The sequence below is a fragment of the Sander vitreus genome, chromosome 17 (genome assembly GCF_031162955.1).
Source record: "Sander vitreus isolate 19-12246 chromosome 17, sanVit1, whole genome shotgun sequence".
NCBI lineage: Eukaryota > Metazoa > Chordata > Actinopteri > Perciformes > Percidae > Sander > Sander vitreus.
Window position 1 is genome coordinate 221,649 of NC_135871.1, and position 18,777 is coordinate 240,425.

At 41.9% G+C, this 18,777-nt stretch overlaps 1 protein-coding gene across 3 annotated transcripts in view; it reads right to left on the minus strand.

Annotated features, from left to right (window-relative positions):
• birc6 (baculoviral IAP repeat containing 6) overlaps nucleotides 1-18,777 on the minus strand; it is a 134,856-nt gene that overhangs the window by 78,217 nt on the left and 37,862 nt on the right. For 2 of the 3 annotated variants that reach the window (XM_078272748.1, XM_078272745.1), the window contains exons 31-45: nucleotides 14,734-14,870; nucleotides 14,405-14,542; nucleotides 13,477-13,604; nucleotides 13,110-13,241; nucleotides 11,311-11,526; nucleotides 11,042-11,225; nucleotides 8,139-8,342; nucleotides 7,496-7,629; nucleotides 6,333-6,486; nucleotides 6,135-6,251; nucleotides 5,810-5,970; nucleotides 4,395-4,521; nucleotides 4,186-4,296; nucleotides 3,077-3,335; nucleotides 1,640-2,211 (exon numbers count right to left, since the gene is read on the minus strand). In XM_078272748.1, coding sequence (XP_078128874.1) covers nucleotides 1,640-2,211; nucleotides 3,077-3,335; nucleotides 4,186-4,296; nucleotides 4,395-4,521; nucleotides 5,810-5,970; nucleotides 6,135-6,251; nucleotides 6,333-6,486; nucleotides 7,496-7,629; nucleotides 8,139-8,342; nucleotides 11,042-11,225; nucleotides 11,311-11,526; nucleotides 13,110-13,241; nucleotides 13,477-13,604; nucleotides 14,405-14,542; nucleotides 14,734-14,870 — 2,774 coding nt within the window. The remainder of the gene's footprint in view (nucleotides 1-1,639; nucleotides 2,212-3,076; nucleotides 3,336-4,185; nucleotides 4,297-4,394; nucleotides 4,522-5,809; nucleotides 5,971-6,134; nucleotides 6,252-6,332; nucleotides 6,487-7,495; nucleotides 7,630-8,138; nucleotides 8,343-11,041; nucleotides 11,226-11,310; nucleotides 11,527-13,109; nucleotides 13,242-13,476; nucleotides 13,605-14,404; nucleotides 14,543-14,733; nucleotides 14,871-18,777) is intronic. The other variant, XM_078272747.1, reaches the window with a different exon arrangement.

Here is an 18,777-nt window from a genome sequence, read left to right on the forward strand (position 1 = left end):
CTACTGTATTATCTATCATTTCACCGTGTGGGGAATTGGCAAATTGGCACCCCTGCTTGCTGAGAAGGTGCCGTGCACACTGCACAGAGGAGCTGTGAGAAGGGGAAAGGGGAGGGGAGAGCGGGGGACAGTTCATCTCTGGGTCGAATCCAGAATCCAGTTATTTAACTGTTGCAGTTACAACAGGAAACACTTTTTAAGTTGCACTCCACCTCCAACATTTTCAAAAGACAATGAACACAATTCTGCACACAATATGACAGTATAAGTTATCAGAACTTAAAATAAATATACACTATAATATAGAAATTCTGCAATTGTGTTTTTTTTTTGGTTTTGTTTTTTTGCTCGAAGGGGGTCTCGCCCGGGGTGTAATTCAATGTAGAACCGCCACTGCTCTTAGAGTTAATGTTAATGTTAGCCTAGCGTTAGCTAGCAGCTGGAGTAAACACTGTTAAAATGCTGACAGCTAAACGGTGTAAAGTGTGACTGTATTTCACTGGAGAGGATCCAACACCGGGACGTCCAACAGTCTGCAGCGGTCGTTGAAAAAAAACAACACAATTTACTGGTGAAATAAGTTATTGTTATAAGTAGGGCTGTCAGCATTAACGCGTTAATCGCGATGCAATTAAGGGCCACATGCACATTGTGTAAAGCCGAATTAAAATATCACCGAAGCACGTCAAGCTGGAGCTACCACCTACGAGCTAAGCATATTAACGTGACTCTGGTTGATGCTAGCGGGCTCAGGCAAAGCAGTATTTTGGAGAGTGCTACTTGCCGACTTCTGGATGAAACCAAATCCAAAAGAATTACTACAGCTCTTGCAAAATGGGTGGCAACTAACTGCAGACCTGTCAGCATCATAGAGGACTCGGGTCTTAAAGAAGTGCTACGGTTGGCATGTTCTGACCCGTCTTATATACTGCTGTCGAGGGGGACAGTAGTTTCACCATACACAGCTTGTACTGACACGGAGAAAGCAGCTACACTGGAACTGCTGCAGAGTGCAAACTCTGTCTCATTAACCGCTGATCACTGGACGTCAGTGAGTAATCAACATTATTTAGGAGTTACTAAACACTAGATGGACTCTAGATTCAAATGTGTGACTACAATCACACATTTTCTTTTGTTTACAGTAAATAAATAAATTTAAATCTTTAATTGTTAATATGTACTTAAAAACAGTTCTGAAATGCAAAATAATACAATTTTAATTATGTGATAAAACATGTGATTAATCGTGATTAACTACAGAACTTCAGCGATAAATTGCGATTAAGAAAAAAATAATCGTTTGACAGCCCTAGTTATAAAAGGTATTGTTATTACAATATTATTAAATCATTTAATTTTGACCATATGGCCTAAGCAATAAATAAGCCGTTCTATAATGTCGCCGACTGTCGTTTGTGCTCCTTTTCAACCACCGGCACCGTTTTAAAAGTATCACTTTAGCACTGGTATCAGAAAAAACCCAAACGATACCCAACCCTAAAACCAGGTAGAATTATGAGAGTGAACCAAAACCTTTTGGTTATGGCCAGTAAAATCAAAACAATGTTCAAACTGTGGCTAGAGCTGACGGGAACTGCAATGTTAGCTGATCATTTTGTTCTGTGATTGGTCTTACCTATAATCATGGCCATGGCGCTGCTGTTGCACTGGCCCAGTGCTGACAGGATCTGGCTCATGATCTGCTGACTGGCTAGCACCAGGTCGGCCACGCCCGCGGGGGGGCCCTGGCTGAACGCCGAGCCACCAGCCACGCTTTCTTTGCTGCCGCAGACCTTCTCCTCGTCCGACACACTGCTGTCAGCCGCGCCGCTGCCGGCCGGCGGCAGCCGCCCGCTGAACTCTCTGTCCCCGGACAGAGGCAGCTGCACCAGCGTGTTGACCAGCTTGAGGAGGTCGAACATCAGCTGGTCGCGGGTGGTCTCTCCACACACGGCCTTGGCGTCTCCTGGCCGGATGATGTTGGCGAACAGACCACCAAAACAAGCCCGAGCGCCCACAGAGCTGTCCGAGCCGCTGCGGGACACCACCTTCTCAGCGCAGGTGATGTAGTGGTGAACCAAGAAAGTGACGGACTCGATGACGGAGGAGATAGTAGCCACCGACACCACCTCAAAGTTTTGCTCGAGAGTGAACTCCAGCAGCTTGACCTGGGCGTCCAGTGGACCCTGGCCTGCCTGGAACGGACCCCTAAAGGGTCAGGGTCAAGCATTAGTTCCCAAAGACCATTCATACAGCTTCTACTGAGACTTCTCATTTTGTGATTATTGCACTGATGACTGTGCTGTAACATGCAAACATTATTCAGAGTTTCTGCAGGTTTCACCATGTCAAATTTAAGACTTTTTAAGACATTTTTAACCATTGACCTTTATGAATGACATTTATCACAACATGAACTAAGCCCTAAATTCAAGCCAAGTATTGCTAAACTTGCACTTATATTTGGACTAGCAAAAGAAAGAACACCACCACAGTATAAAAAAATGAGCATTAGAGGTAGAGTTACATGGACGTAATTAAGACCGGTTTTAAATTATTTAAGACCTAGAACACAATATTTGAGCGAATTTATGACTTTTTAAAGCTTTAGTGTATAACTTTTTTATACTAATAAACGTCCGTTCCATTCAAGCCGTTGCCAAATGAGTTGCTACAAAGCTAATTAAGACTATCTGCTCCACACAACTCTCTCTGGATTTCTCAGTCTGACTATGTTCAGAAGATTGTGGCGTCAGGAGACTTTCCCGAGCAGAAACTCAAGTGAAGATAATGACCTCTTCTGAAGAGTCCATCATGTTTCCTCCGTGTCCTCCTTGGCTACTAGCAACTGTGTGGAGGAGGGGGGTGGGTGTTGGTGCGCGATCACAGAAGGCTTGTATCATGTGGACGCGTCAACAGTTTTGTCGTCATTACTTAGAACTCCTCATGGGGGAGACAGAAACTACGCACTATAGCTTTAAAGGCCTACAATTTAGAAATTTTAGACTTTTTAAGACCCGGCAGAAACCCTGTTGTTGACTGACAATACATTTCCCAAGAAGCAACTGCATACCTCTCAGTAGACAGGATGTGCATGAGTTTGAGCAGGAACTCGCTGAACATCTGTGGACAGCTTGATGACAGGTGGACCTGTAGGCGGCTCAGGAACTCGTGCATTGCTTGGGTGGCCGTGGGTCCCACCTGAGAGCTGTGCTGGCTGGTCCCATTGGTGCTGCTGCCGGACAGGAAGCGCACCAGGACATGGACCAGGGTGGGGTCAGACACCATCTGCTGGGCGGTGCTCTCATGAGAGCTCATCCCGTTGCTGGAGGCTGCAAGTCCAAACAGATTTTATAAAAAAAAATTATATTATTTTCCAAAGGTAAATTGAATTCCTATCCCCCACACAGCTTTCACTGTGAAATGAAAATCACCTGGCAAGTTGTCCTTTTTTGGTCAAAGTTACAGTAGGCCTATGTTATTGTCCTGTGGTAAAGCATGTTTTGAGCAGGGGGCATTTTGCTCACCCATTCACCCAAGGATGATCTGACATCCAAAATGTAAGAGGTGAATGCCGAAAAACATTGCATTGGTGACTTATGTTGTAGGAAAATCAAATATTTAAAACAACCAATAAACAAACATAGATGTTTCAACAAGAATAGTGTCAACCTGGGGCATATTTATGAGACATCTTTGCTAAAAGTAGCTCCTAATAGGACGAGTTTGGATAATTTGTTAGGTGTCCTAAAGTTAGGGTTGACACATCATCTAAGTTTTTGGTTTAGCAAAATTCACCAAGATTATATGTCAACATTCCAGTTCACAATTTACAATTCAACATTTGCATGCTTCATGAATGAAATCAGCTACAGTTCCATAAATGCATCAAAACTATTTTATTTCTAAAAATTTCTTCATGTCCACCTAATGTGTACTTTCCACCCCTTTAGACCGAATCGATTAACTTTTTTTTTTTTTATTTCACACAAACCAATCCCCTCTGATAAACCAATCACTGTGGACATAATGACTAAGCTCTCATTGAACACACTCAGAAACTAAAGAGAAACCGGTTTCTTTGAGCGGAAGACTGAAAGTGTGACTGTCTGACTGAGATCTAGGACTTTTCACAGGCGTTATTGCCACACAGAAGGAAAGCAGTGGGAGTGGAGCACTGACCGCAGGCTGCCATGTTGGTCATCAGGGTGAGAGAGTGCAGCACCAGACACCACGTTCTCAGGGAGGTGTTGGGGTACCAAGCCAGCACGGTTAGGAAACTGCTGATGGATGCTGCACACACACACACACACACAATATCATACTTATAATAACAATACAATAAAAAATTGCCAATGTCTAATGCTTCTCCAGTGTGCTGGAGTCCTGACCTTGGTTGAGCGGGATGGTGGGCACTCGGCTGGCGTTGAACAGGAAGATGTCTGATCCGCTCTCTTCACTGCCACCAGAACACGTGTTGAGACTGAGTGTTAACCACAGCTGCAGCAGGGACTCCAGCTGACAGGAGAGACAGACCCAGAGAATTTGAGGAAGATATCAGAACGTGAAATTGATTTCATGGAACAGAAGCTTGTGAATTTTGCAAAATGCTATTTCTCTTTCTGTTTTCATCCAAAGTGGGAGCAGCTGATAAAAGCACAGCGTGAGGAACTTTTTATATTATAACATTTATTTTAATGGCATTTGGATTACTTCTGTTCAACAGGGTCTCCTGGACATATTTCACTACAAAAGAAGTTAAACAAAATGAAGAACAGTGTTATTGCACAGGTTTACACATTAAGATGCCACTACTGTACAGGTGCCTCGTTACTTCTACTCTAGCTGCTAAAAGCCCTCTTTTCACCTGGAGGAACGCCTGCTGCAGTCTGCAACAGACCTACAACTTGGGAGACTTTTTTTTTTTTTGCAGTAAGACAGCAACCAAACATAAAGCCAAAACTACACAGCACTGGCTTCAAAACAACAATGTTAAAGGAGAACTATTATATAGCATTTTCAACCGGACAGGTCCCAGCAGTAAAGGACCAGAATTTGGGGAGAAATGACAAGCATTGGCCGCCAAGATTACAGCTATGTGGCGTTAGCATGCAGCTACTTAATACTTAGCAGTATGCTAACGTTAGATTGTAGTGGAACGAAGCAGCACTTTCTACCGTCAAAAATCGCAGATAAAGGCTTCTCAACCAAACACTACCCAATCAGACATGTTTCAGCAGGAATGTGGGGGTGGGGGCAGTGTGGGGGCGGGGTGAGGTGGAGGATGGGGGTGTGGCCTTGACCAACTGCCACTTTGCTTGTTTGAAAGCCATGATGTCTCTCTCTCTCATGGGGGGGCTAAATTCTCTGGGCGGGCAAAGCAGAGAAAGGGGAGGTAACCTTTCCCCTTATGACATCATAAAGGGAAGATTCCAGATCGGCCCATCTGAGCTTTCATTTTCTCAAAGGCAGAGCAGGATACCCAGGGCTCGGTTTACACCTATCACCATTTCTAGCCACTGGGGGGCCATAGGCAGGCTGGGGGAACTCATATTAAACTTCAACTCAACTTAAAGTTAAAGTGTTTTAAGGGATTTCTTTGAAATACGTTTATCTCATTATTTGTTTTGGCGTTACATGAAAATCCAACATTATAACATTGTAGATATGACAAAAAATACGGAAAAGCATAATATGTCCACTTTAATGGCCAGGAGTGGCTGGGTCAGAGTCTAGACCTCTAAACAAACCAGACTGCAATCAGTCGGGTATTTTGTGTTTTCCATTTGTCTTTGTGTGTGCTGACCTGTACGTGGTGGACCTGCAGCATGGAGAAGAGCTTGTTGAAGCAAGCACTGAGCATGGGGATTGAAGAGGGCTGCACCATCAGGCTGCTGGCTGGAGGAGAGCCTCCGCCATGGAGAGCCCTGAGCAGGGAGTCATCAGTCCCATTGGAGGCCTGGCTCACTGAAAGCCAGACAACAGGCACATCTTACAGCCATGATACATATAGACTTGTCAATACAAACTCCAACAGGGCCTGAAAAGTACACTTTGTCTCCAGCATCTCCAGTAGGGTCAGTTGTTATTCAAACAGCCATCTCCTGCTGTCTTTGGTGCTGTGTGCTTACCTGTGGAGGAGCTGGAGTTAAGAGCCTGTAAAATTGAGTCGGCCTGTAGAGTTGCCATCATTTTGAGCATCAGCTCAGCCTGCTGCTCCAGGCCCACTTCTAGCCGGGCATCCAGTGCTGTGAAACACAGAGGCAAAAGGTCAGAAATGAGAAGGAAAAACATGCTACCGTTTATCTAGACAGGCCAGGACTACTCACCCTGGGACACGGAGACCGACAGACTCTGTGAGCCGGGCTTCTCAGCAGCAACCGGAGGTTTGGAAACTGGGATACCAACTCCTCCAATGTACGGGTTGTACCCGTACGTGCCATAGTCAGCGCCCCAGTAGTCATACCAGGTGCTGCTTATAGGCTGAGGGTGGACATGAGAGGGAGGGCAAAAAAGATTAGTTGCTCTCCTGTCAACAAATCAACTTCTACATTTGCTTTCAAATCTCAAAATGCTGATTTAGTTGCTCGAAGTAAAATATGTTATGCTACACTTCTTGATTACATCACTTCAAAAATAGCCCAAAGAAAGCAGAGAAATCACTACCGTTTACCTGACTACCTATAATCCACATAACTCTCAACACTTATTTTCTGTCTTCCATCAGTTTCTTGCAAGTTGTTTAACTGTGCACAGTAACAGGGCAACGCTCCTCTCTCTTCTGCCAACAATAGTTCACACAACTGAATGCTGAGCTCAAGCAAGATAAAACAGTTTTCTCTAATTAAGGCCTTTTCAGGGTACATACATATATAATAATGCTACAAAAAAGTAATATTTCCAGAATGACTTTGACATACATAACTTGAAGACATTATCTTTCATTTGACACACAAGCGGACAGATTTATGGCACCTTTTAGATATAATGTATTAAAAAACATTTCATATTATAATAACTATTCTAATGATACAAATTTTGTGAAATTCTTACTTTATTATTAAGATTCAAGTTAATCTTCAACTACTACAACGTTGAAATCACTACTACTACTTGAAAGCTGGGGATGTAATGACTTATATTGGGGTCATGTGATCACATGTGGGATGGGCCACTTAGTGACATCACCTGAAATAAAATATAATTTATTCATTCACTACTAAATATGACTTCTTTTAAAATTATGCTTTTATCCGATATTTACATTTTTCTGATCAAATGATTTCTTGAAACGTTACAACTTTTACTATCTTGCAATATTCTGATTCTCATTTTTGTTTATCCTTTTCTATTATATTATATACAGTATATTCCCCCATTTATTAACTAACTTAACAGTTAACTGTCATCAACAATACACATGCCAGGGGCAAGTAATGGCCCAGTAAAAAGAGAGAATAAAAGAGAAGAATATGATGTCATATCAACATACCTTAAACACTTTGGCAGCGAGTGGATCTTTTTCCAAATCAATATCTAAAGGATCAATATCAACATCCATCAGGTCTTGTAGCAAGTCAAAGTCTATGTCTTTATCTTTTTCCAAAGATGACAGAGGTGGACCACCTTCGGATAATGAAAACAGCCTTAATATTGCCAAGCAAGCACATTAGGAAAACACACAAGTAAGAGGAACTCTTCTTTAGCACGTTACTGGGCAATTTTAATGCCTATCAACACATCCGCTCCCCTACTGCAGGGAGAGTCCACACACAAGACACAGTAAGGACCAATCAGTGCTTCTCTATGAGAACACAGTTAGTAAAACCACTTATGGTGTCCAAACTGGAAAAAAGAAGAATTCTCCAATGGAATGTCAAATATAAACAAATAATGCAAAAATCATAATAACACTACTACTTCAAATGACAATGTTCCCAAAATGGCTCTGTATCCTTCCAAAAGGCAGACATAATAATAACAATAATAACAACAACAACACACATAAAACTATACTGTGGAGAAAAACAGTAAACATGCAGCTATGAAAAAAAGAGGAGAACATTTTACCACACAAATACTTGACATAGTGATGATAAAAAGTGTGAAGGAGGAGGACGGGGCTACCCACGCACTTTGGAATACTGAGGAGGTCCCTGTAGTGTCTGCAATGATGTCAGGCACCAGGGCCTCATCGATGCTCTCTACCAGAGGGATGGGGGCCGCCTGGGGGAGCGAGTCGTCTGAATCAGCTCCTGCTGAGGAGGACGAGGCCCCGGCCTCCTCACCCCCCGCCACCTCATCCATAATGTCCAGAGAGCCTGGAGACAGCAGTTCACCTGGGAACACAACAACATGTACATTTCATCACACACAGTTTTACAGAAATGTACCAATTTAAGAGATAACAGCTTTATTTCAACCAAACCAGAGTGGTGATTGTTGGAACAGTGGAAAGATGAACCAAGACGGCTTTTGGTAGTTTGATTTAGTTTGTGTAAGGCCTGCACGATATTGGAAAAAACTTACATTGCGATATTTTTTTCCCCTGCGATATATATCGTGATATGAAAAAAATATATATTTTTTTTTTTACAAGAGGACATAAATAGCCCTATTTAGAAATACTAAATCATTCTCAACTACTGGCTGATTTTGTAGGAGAGAGCATCTACAAAGAAAATAAAAAGGAAAAAGGAAATGTTCTTATGTGAACCAGTCTTTGTTGAACTTTAATGCTTTAAACAAAAACCAAAGCCAGTCAGGCTGTGACTCCTCTTCTGAAGAGATTTAGGAGAGGGACATTAGGAAGAAATCCACTGGCTGACTGACATGACACCATTGTATTCATATAATATCAATCCAAGCTAAAGTGAACGATATTAATAATGCACGTTGCTTCCTCTAAATGTCAGATTGTGGTCGACTAGCTTTGGTTGTTTGATGAACTGATTAAAATAGATGATGATTGTTGGTTAGCTGTGCATGCAGAGCCTGCATGTCACACTCTTCAACAAACTGTATCCAAGAGTACTTAAATCAGTGTAAATGAGGTTATATCAGAAACAGACTGCTGTTGTAGATTAGTGTTATGTTTCCAGCGTCGCAGCTCCGAACCTTAACGTTAGTTGGGACAGACGCCTTGTTTCTTTAGGCTAACTATGTTAGCTTTAGCCTGGCTGGTAGCAGCTTTCTGCGGTGAAAAATAGCCGGGAGACGTCGTGATTACGCTGCATTAATCAGGTGATTTAGTTTGTCTTTGCAGCGAACATAAAACACTGACTACTGGAGCTTCACTACATGGAAAAGCATGTGTATCACTGTGTCAGCGGCAGCTGCCTCTTACGGTACTTTTCTACACACGGGAGAGCCTCACTTCCCATAACAACCCCCCCCCGACTAACGTTATGTCACATGACCACCTGTCTTAAAGGGGAAGGGCCGTCAGACACTTAAAATAATAATCTGAGTCTGTCAGCAGCAACAACAGAACTTTTAGTGAACGTAAATTCAAGGTGTGCAATTGCCCTATTAACTAACATTGTAGCTTGTTTTTCTGACTGCCGAACAGCAGCGGTCTCGCTTAATACTGAAACAATGTCAAAGACGTCAGTAGTTTTCCCTCCCAACAGCTCTTCAATGGCTACAGAAAGTAAAGCATGTCTACATGATGGAATACATGACTGCCCAGCTACAGCTAAAAGTGCCTATTTTTATAACAAAGTGGGCACCAGTTATTTACTATCTTGGTTGGGATATCTGTACCTGTAAAACATTAATTTAATGTATTCATATTATTATTCAATCTATCTTTGTCTCATCACCCCCACACAGAATCTCTATAGCTACAGATTTTTGTAATTTGATGTGCTCTACCTAAACAGTGTTGTTTCTAAATTACTAAAGAAGCCCAATCGTAACATGATCATTTCTTGTGTATTAAAGGCATAAAGTTAAAAAAATAAATAAATAGACAAAATAATTTTGACAAGACTAAAGCGTCTGCAGCTATGCTAGCGCCTTTGTAAGGCTTGATCATAAAAGTATTAAAAAGTAAACTTAATTTTGACCTGATGATGGCTCTAGTTGAAAAGTATAAGGATCACAAGTTATTACAACTCATTCTCAGGGGATCAGGAATGTGTGAACCACATTTTACGGCAATCCATCCAATAGCTGCTGAGATATTTAAAAAGGAAAAAAAAAAAAAATGTAAACCTCACTGTGGCACTAGAGGAAAATTCAGGAGATCACCAAAATCATTAGAATTCATATTCGGCGGACCATGAATGTTGCGAAACACTTTGGTGCCAAATCATCCAATAGTTGTGGAGATATTTCACTGAATAAATGGACATTTTGACCAGCTGGTGGTGTAGAGGAAATGTCAGGGTGTCACCAAAATCATTAAAATGTTTCCTAGGGTCTTGACTATCTGTATATAACTTCATGGCAATGCAACCTGTAAGTCTTTAGAAATGTTTCAGAGTGGAAAGTGGCTGACTGACAGATCGACATACAGAGACAGACAGACGCTGCTATCCTCACAGCCCTAGCATGGCTAAGAAAACACAAAGCTACATCATGACAAACTTAACCAAAAACTATTTGATGCTCAGGTAAAATGTCATTGGAAAAACCTGTCACCTTAGTCCCTAAATATGCCCATTTTACACATTTCCATTTTATCAAAATCTAAAAAGAAAGAGGGATGTAGACCGCCTCTCTTTTCACCTAACCTCAACTCTAAAAGTCTCTCGTTTTAATCTACTTTAAGGATGTGCAAGAGAGTAAAATCCATGTCACTGCTATCTTTCCCAGACATCAGCAACACAGAATCATCAGCATACGGCCAGATACAAATAAAAAATATATGCTGCTCTACAGCCAGACTGAAACTCAAACAATTTGTGTCAGACTAAACATTTTTCAAACTGATCAAACACCAGTCGCTAAAAAACCTCAGACACAAGCACAACAACCGTTTATCAAGTCACAGACACCAACCGACACCAAACTGCATGCAAACTGAACTCACCTGCTAGGATGTCCTGTAGCATACATGTGAGGGAATACTGTGCCCAGGCGCCCCCCCAGGAGATGTCCCCCCGGTTAAAGTCCGTCCCCACAAGCAGAAGCAGCAGACGCTCCAGCTGCTGCTCAGACACCACCTCACACAGGTGGATTGTGGGTCTTGTGGCGTTGGCTATCCTAGCAAGGACCTGAGGGGGTAACAACATGACTTATGTATGGGTATACACAGACTACCAAATGTAAATAATCCATACCCAAGTGTCAGATGAATACCTTGCAGACAAAAAGCAGCAGGTCAGCATGGCAGGTGAAGTCCATGGAGAGGAGGAAGAGGGCCAGCTTCTGCACCACAGAGATGCAGCGTTCATGGGACAGAGTGAAGGGCAGAGGTTCTACTTCCGGGGCTTCTTTGGCTGTGGTAGACTCAGTGTCCAACGTGGAGCGGGGCCATTCGGCAGTCCGCCGTAGACGAATCAGGTCTTTAAAGTGCTGGAGGAGAGAGGCAGGCCAAACAGGCAATTATGAGACATTCATATACTGTATGAGGACCTACACAGATTTGTTATCCAAACCCAAGGTTGATGACAGCAGCGAGAGTGAACCATAACAGTATTGTTGGGGCAATCAGCTGAAAGATGCTAAAAAAGTTCTAGAGTTGAGGGGAACTGCAGAGGTGACTGATAATTCTCTGTAGGTTCTTCACTGCAAGTGTTACCTTTGTCATTATACAAAAGGGATGTGATCCATTGTTAATATATACAAAACTATTTGTGAAGTGAAGCTTTGATATTCCCCTGATAGTGTGATGTGTCTCCGTGCTCCTGTTGTTTACCCTCATGGAAAGCTATAGGAGTAGTATAGGATATGGGAGTAGCCTAATTTCACATCTCTACAGCCTGATAGGTACAGTATAATCCCGTCGTAATAGACAAACTAAATGATGGCCCAAATTACAAAACAACAATCTTTAACAATCCAATGTACATCATTGTCTTGACACTTTTTAAATTGTGTTAGCATGCAACTCACAAAACACAAAGACAATACATTACAAAACAGTAGTACTGTACAGTGCCCGTTGAAAATGTGCCTGTTTGGAACGGGCCGTTGCTTGGCCTGTGGTATGTGGTATAGTACCTGTACTGACTTACAGTGTAGGCTACGTCTACATCAGAGGAAGACATTGTACTACTCTATTTACCTGACAGAGAATGTGGCAAATTCAGAATTTAAATCACAAAATATCACAATCAAAATGTGGAGTAATCAGACATTAGCGTCCTGGACTCATGGCAGTGCGTTACCCACCCGGCCTGTTATGAGAGCCAATCAGCACATATCTGCGTTAATCAACCACCAGAAACGGAGCGAGTAGCCTACAGAGACAATCTCACATTTAGCCTGGCTCCGGACTCTCTCTCTCTCTCTCTCTCTCTGTGTGTGTGTGTGTGTGTGTGTGTGTGTGTGTGTGTGTGTGTGTGTGTGTGTGTGTGTGTGTGTGTGTGTGTGTGTGTCCGAATTTAACATTTCAGCAAAAGTGTTTTTCCATACAGATTTATTGGCTTGACAGTTAACGCTGAAGTATGGATTTGATTCGCGGGGGTATTTTGGCAACGGTAATGTTATTTGTGTTATAAGTTAGCAGTAGACTTAATTAACCCAACCAAGGGTGAGTGTGATGAAAACTGCTGTCTTTTCCCGGTCAGCTCCGAGATGGTTTCGCATTGCACAGCGCTGTGAAGGAATAATCTCAGAGATTATGTTATGTTCTGTCTCTGTTAAGAGATGGTGAATGTAGGCTACAGCTTACAGCAACAGAATACGATAGTGTCTGGCTTTTGTTTAATATTTATTGTTGGCAAATTACTTTTTGAGTTTCCTCTTAGTGAAATAATAGACCCTGAAAAGCCAGCGTTACGTAGCACCCATTTCAAAAGAGACACACACACACACACACACACACACACAGCTTTATTAGATAGATATGCTGGGCCTTCTTTAAGAAGTCATTGAGAGTGACAGTGTGATGGTGCAGCATACTGCATGTACAGCAGTGTAGCATCTAGTGTTACCTTGGATGTGGCTTGTTTGAGCTTGGCCTGTTCCACCAGCAGTTTGTAGGAGGAGCCTTTGTTGCTCTGGATCTTCTCCTTCTCGATCTGCTCCACCAAAGCTTTCTGTTTTGCTTTCAATAGATTTAACTGCTACAATAAAAAGTGCATGATAAATATAAGCACTGCAAAGGCATTTGTCCAGACAACTCATTTCATGGTGCAGCTTTATGAGAAGGGCAAATGAGTCAAACAGACATGAGGAAAACATTTTCTTGGGCTTTCCAATAAAAGGACTTGTACCGGACCTGTATGCACGTTTACATGAGTTACGTTGTATCAGACTATTTGTGAGTGTGGCGTTGATGTCTGAATGAGACACATTTACCTGCTTGTGGTGGACCAGCTGCTTGCGGATCTTGCGCGAGTAAAGGCGATCCAGGCTGCTGCTGCCTTTAGCGGACCGGCTGGAGTTCTGAGACTGAAGGCTGTTATTGATGAAGCTCCACTGAATACCTGAAGGACAGAGCAACAACAACACTCAGCACTGCACTGCTGTGGCAGCAGAGTTCTGGAAGTAGCTGAAGGAAGTGTTGACTACATGCAGAGGTGGTGTTTTATGAGTGCTTTGAACAAAGAAATAAGACAGGGAAACTAGTTATTTTACGGTGTAGTAATAAATATGCATAGCCTACCTGTCTGTATAAGTAGCAAAATTATGTACTAGTGCATAATTACATTCAAGTGCAATAATTAGTCATTCTACAGGCAAAGTGTCATTGTATTCATTTATTTATTTCACTTATTTTAGAACATGTTGTTGGCTGTTTGTTTTGTCCAGGTCTTTTAACACTAACAGATTTCATGTTAAAGTCCCTGTTGATTAAAGAGGCGGAGCACAGTCCCCCGGGAAAGAAGTGAGAGAGAGGGAGTAGAGGAGTGATAATAAAGCGTTTGGCTGGTGTTTAACTGGGTGCATCGTGTGCGTTGCTGATTTTCTAATCAAACCAAGTTAGGCCAAGCTAAGTCGGTTACAGCACTGATCAGGAGCAGAGCTCCTAACCCCAATGCAGTCCTCTACATTAACAGCTCATAATGTGTGTAGAAATATAATGTATTTGTAAATTGTACCATTTTCAACTGAATGAGATCTGAGCAGCATAAGATATTAAATGTTGATGGATAATTAGTGAATGACATAATTAATTTAAATAATACATTTTCTTTTCTTTTAATTTGACTACATCAAAAAGTAAAGTCTGTGGAATAAAAACTGTAAACCGTAGGTGTGAAGGACAATTGTGCAGTTCATATACCTGTAAAACTTCTCTCTCGGTCTTTCCCTCCAAGGTGCTTCTTCCCACCTGAGGCCTCATCTTCTATACTGGAGACATAGTCCAACAGCCTGGAAACCAACATCACTACCCAGCTGATCATGGGGATATCTAAAACACCTGGAACACACACACAGACACAAATTAATAATCTGCCAAGTTAGTACATGTAAGTGTACACATTCACAAAAGACATACACCTCGTCCTGTGATTTCTGCTCCAGAAAATATCATCAACTTGTCCTACGTGTCACACGTCTGGAAGGCTTTGCTATGCATTAGTTTCCCTGCCACAGTGATTGTTGCTTTACCTTCCGTCCTGCGCTGAGCAGCAGCTTGTGGCTGCTGCAGTGGAGACAGCAGGCTGTCCAGAAGGTTCAGGAGGCCCTCCAACACACCACTGTTACTCAAGGATCTTTGGCCAATGCAGGACAGGAGCATGAACACCCTGGGATCAAACAAGATGGAAAAAAATACTGCAGTTACTAGTTACTACTAGCGTTACTAGCACCACCTGGACATGGACTTGAAACACGGCTGTGTTCCATCTGTCAAAAGATGTGCACTGGATTACAGAGTAGACAAATCAAATTGTCCCAAATGCTGACAAAGACTTTGGCAGTTCTTGGATTCTTGAATCTCTAAACCAAAATGCTTTTACGGGGAGGGAACAATAAGCAAAACATTTCATAAATAATATCAAAACTGGGTTTCGGTGGGTTAAGAAGCGATAAAAGTCCCTGGTTCAAATCTGGCCACGACCCGCACCACCTGCTGTCATTGGTGCTCATACAGAAACCTCATACAGATTGTCAGCTATGGACTGTCACTTCCAGATGCTTCAACTAAGTAGAACATGAACATTCATTTTGATAATATGTTGCAACACAAGCTAGGTTTCCATCCACACGTTTTTATCTGAATTAAGTGATATCGAATGAAAAATGCCTTACGGAAACAGTAACATTTGATTGAATTTCATGAATATCGACTCAAAGGAAATACGTTCGGTCTCAGCAGATTTTATCTTGATCGATATACGGCTTATGCGATAAACGCTGATGGAAACATTATTTGCCAAATAAATAATGAATTGCGATTAAGTTTTAGGTAATTTTATGGTTGCAACCCGCCACAAAACAAAGAAGAAGACGTTTTAGTTAATTTCCGCCCAGTATTTCCGCTCTGTTTGCACTCATGGCGGTGGTCAACAAAGACAGATGGAAGTGGACGAACAAGGAGACGCACTACCGGGAGTGCCAACACAAATGTCCCTTATGATGCAACGATCGTCTACCACAGCCTGTAGTACGATTGATGGCCAGCCCTTTCTGTTGACAACATCCCTGCAGCCTTCAGCAGGGGGTCTAATCGGGACGTGAGTCCTGTCTATTGTACCATACACCTGTGGCACAAGGTTGGCTCTGGAGTTAGGCAGCGAGATATCATGAGCCTCATCCACTCCAGGTAGGTATATACCTTCGCATCATCCTCGTTCGTATGGCAATCCACACGGCGTAAACACACCAGTGCACAGTGATTTTGCTGACTCCAAACGTTTCGCCTACCACTCGGTACTCTGCGCATGGAGCCAGTCTGTAGAGAGCAATGGCGATACGCTTCTCGGTTGGAACCGGAGGGCGATAGCTTGCGACATCTGGGGAAAGGGACGGGCCAAAAACATTACACAACAGGTCAAATGTTGTCTTGGTCATCCGAAAATGCTTCAACCAAAGGGTTTCCGTGAAGTGTCTCTGAACCACGACCTCCCAGAACAGTTTGGAGCGCCGTCGTTCCCACACCACAGGCCGCCTCCGTTGTCGTCGGGCATTTACGTGCATCTGCATCATCATAGCAATGTGTTATTAGCGTTGTTTTCTTATTATAGCTTAATATGCCGCTATCAGCTGGCACATAAGCACTATTACAACTTGTGCAATATTGATCATTTGTTGGTAGATGGCGCGATCCATTTTGTCTAGCAAAACTTTGTTCGCAAACGTTTCCTTGAACGTTGTTGATTCAGTGCGAAAATGAACGGAAACACCTTAAATTGTCTCAAATCAATTCGATATACCAATTTGATCGCAAAACAGCACATGACGTCATTACGCACAAGTTTTTATTTGCTTTAAAGCCGTTGGATGGAAACGCACTTTCACCAGCTTTATTCACATGAGTTTTTTTACCGAACTTCAGATAATTCGATTGACAATTGGATAGAAACTTAGCTACAGACTGAGGAGAAAAGTCTACACACTAATTTGTCTGCTCCAGCACGTGCATTTTAAAAACATACTGTACTCTAATAATTTAATTAAATTAATTAAATCTATATATACTGTCAAAATAACGCTTAAAAAAATTAACGCATATGAATCCATTCCATATTGACGTTTGCATACAGACGAAAATCTGGTGCCACTGATATGTCTGCTCTTCTCTCTGCTGCTCTGAAACAGACGTTACAGGAAACACAAACCCTGCTGCATGTGACGCTAGTTAACACAATACTCAACAGCAGCTAACGTTAGCCTACTGCTAGCTAGTTAACACTATACTCAACAGCAGCTAACGTTAGCCTACCGCTAGCTAGTTAACACTATACTCAACAGCAGCTAACATTAGCCTACCACTAGCTAGTTAACACTATACTCAACAGCAACTAACGTTAGCCTACCGCTAGCTAGTTAACACTATACTCGACAGCAGCTAACGTTAGCCTACCGCTAGCTAGTTAACACTATACTCAACAGCAGCTAACATTAGCCTACCGCTAGCTAGTTAACACTATACTCAACAGCAGCTAACGTTAGCCTACCGCTAGCTAGTTAACACTATACTCAACAGCAGCTAACGTTAGCCTACCGCTAGCTAGTTAACACTATACTCAACAGCAGCTAACGTTAGCCTACCACTAGCTAGTAGCTGGATTAAACAGGGTTAAATGCTGACAGCTAACACTAAACGGTGTAAAGTGTGACTGTGTTTTACTGTAGAGGATTCAACACCGGGATGTAACAATCTGCAGCTGCTGTTGGAGAAACAACACAGACGGTGCGTTCAATGAAACTGGTAAACTACAGCCTCGTGGTGCATTTGAAGTTATTGTAAATGTCCTTTTCCTATCTGGTTGTTTTTGTCGTTCAACAGCAATTTACTAGCGAAATAAGTTATTGTTATTGTTATACATTATTATTAAATCATTTAATGTTGACCATATGGCCTTAGCAATAAACAAGCCGTTCTTTAATGTCACCATCTTTTTTTACTTTCTTAAAAAGTATCGGATTATGTATGCGATTAATTAATCACAGAGTATGGAATTAATTAGATTACATTTTTTTAATCGATTGACAGCCCTAATATATATTTATTATATATATATATATATATATATATATATATTATTATATTATATATATATATATTATATATTATATTATATATATATTATATTTATATATATATATATTATATATTATATTTATATATATATATATATATATATATATTATATATATATATATATATATATATATATATATATATATATATATATATATATATATATATATATATATATATATATACACATACACACACACACAGTATCTCACAAAAGTCAGTACACCCCTATGTTAAATCCCCATAGAGGCAGGCAGACTTTTATTTTGAAAGGCCAGTTATTTCATGGATCCAGGATACTATGATCCTGATAAAGTTCCCTTGGTCCCCACATCATCACATACCCTTCACCATACCCCCACATCATCACATACCCTTCACCATACCCCCACATCATCACATACCCTTCACCATACCCCCCATCATCACATACCCTTCACCATACCCCCCCCATCATCACATACCCTTCACCATACCCCCACATCATCACATACCCTTCACCATACCCCCACATCATCACATACCCTTCACCATACCCCCACATCATCACATACCCTTCACCATACACCCCCATCATCACATACCCTTCACCATACCCCCACATCATCACATACCCTTCACCATACCCCCACATCATCACATACCCTTCACCATACCCCCACATCATCACATACCCTTCACCATATCCCCACATCATCACATACCCTTCACCATACCCCCCCATCATCACATACCCTTCACCATACCTAGAGATTGGCATGGGGTACTTTCCATAAACTCATCTCTCAATGCAAATCAGACCAGCTATTAGACTAACCGACATAAAACCATGCCAATCTCTAGGTATGATGAAGGGTATGTGATGATGTGGGGGTATGGTGAAGGGTATGTGATGATGTGGGGGTATGGTGAAGGGTATGTGTTGATGGGGGGGTATGGTGAAGGGT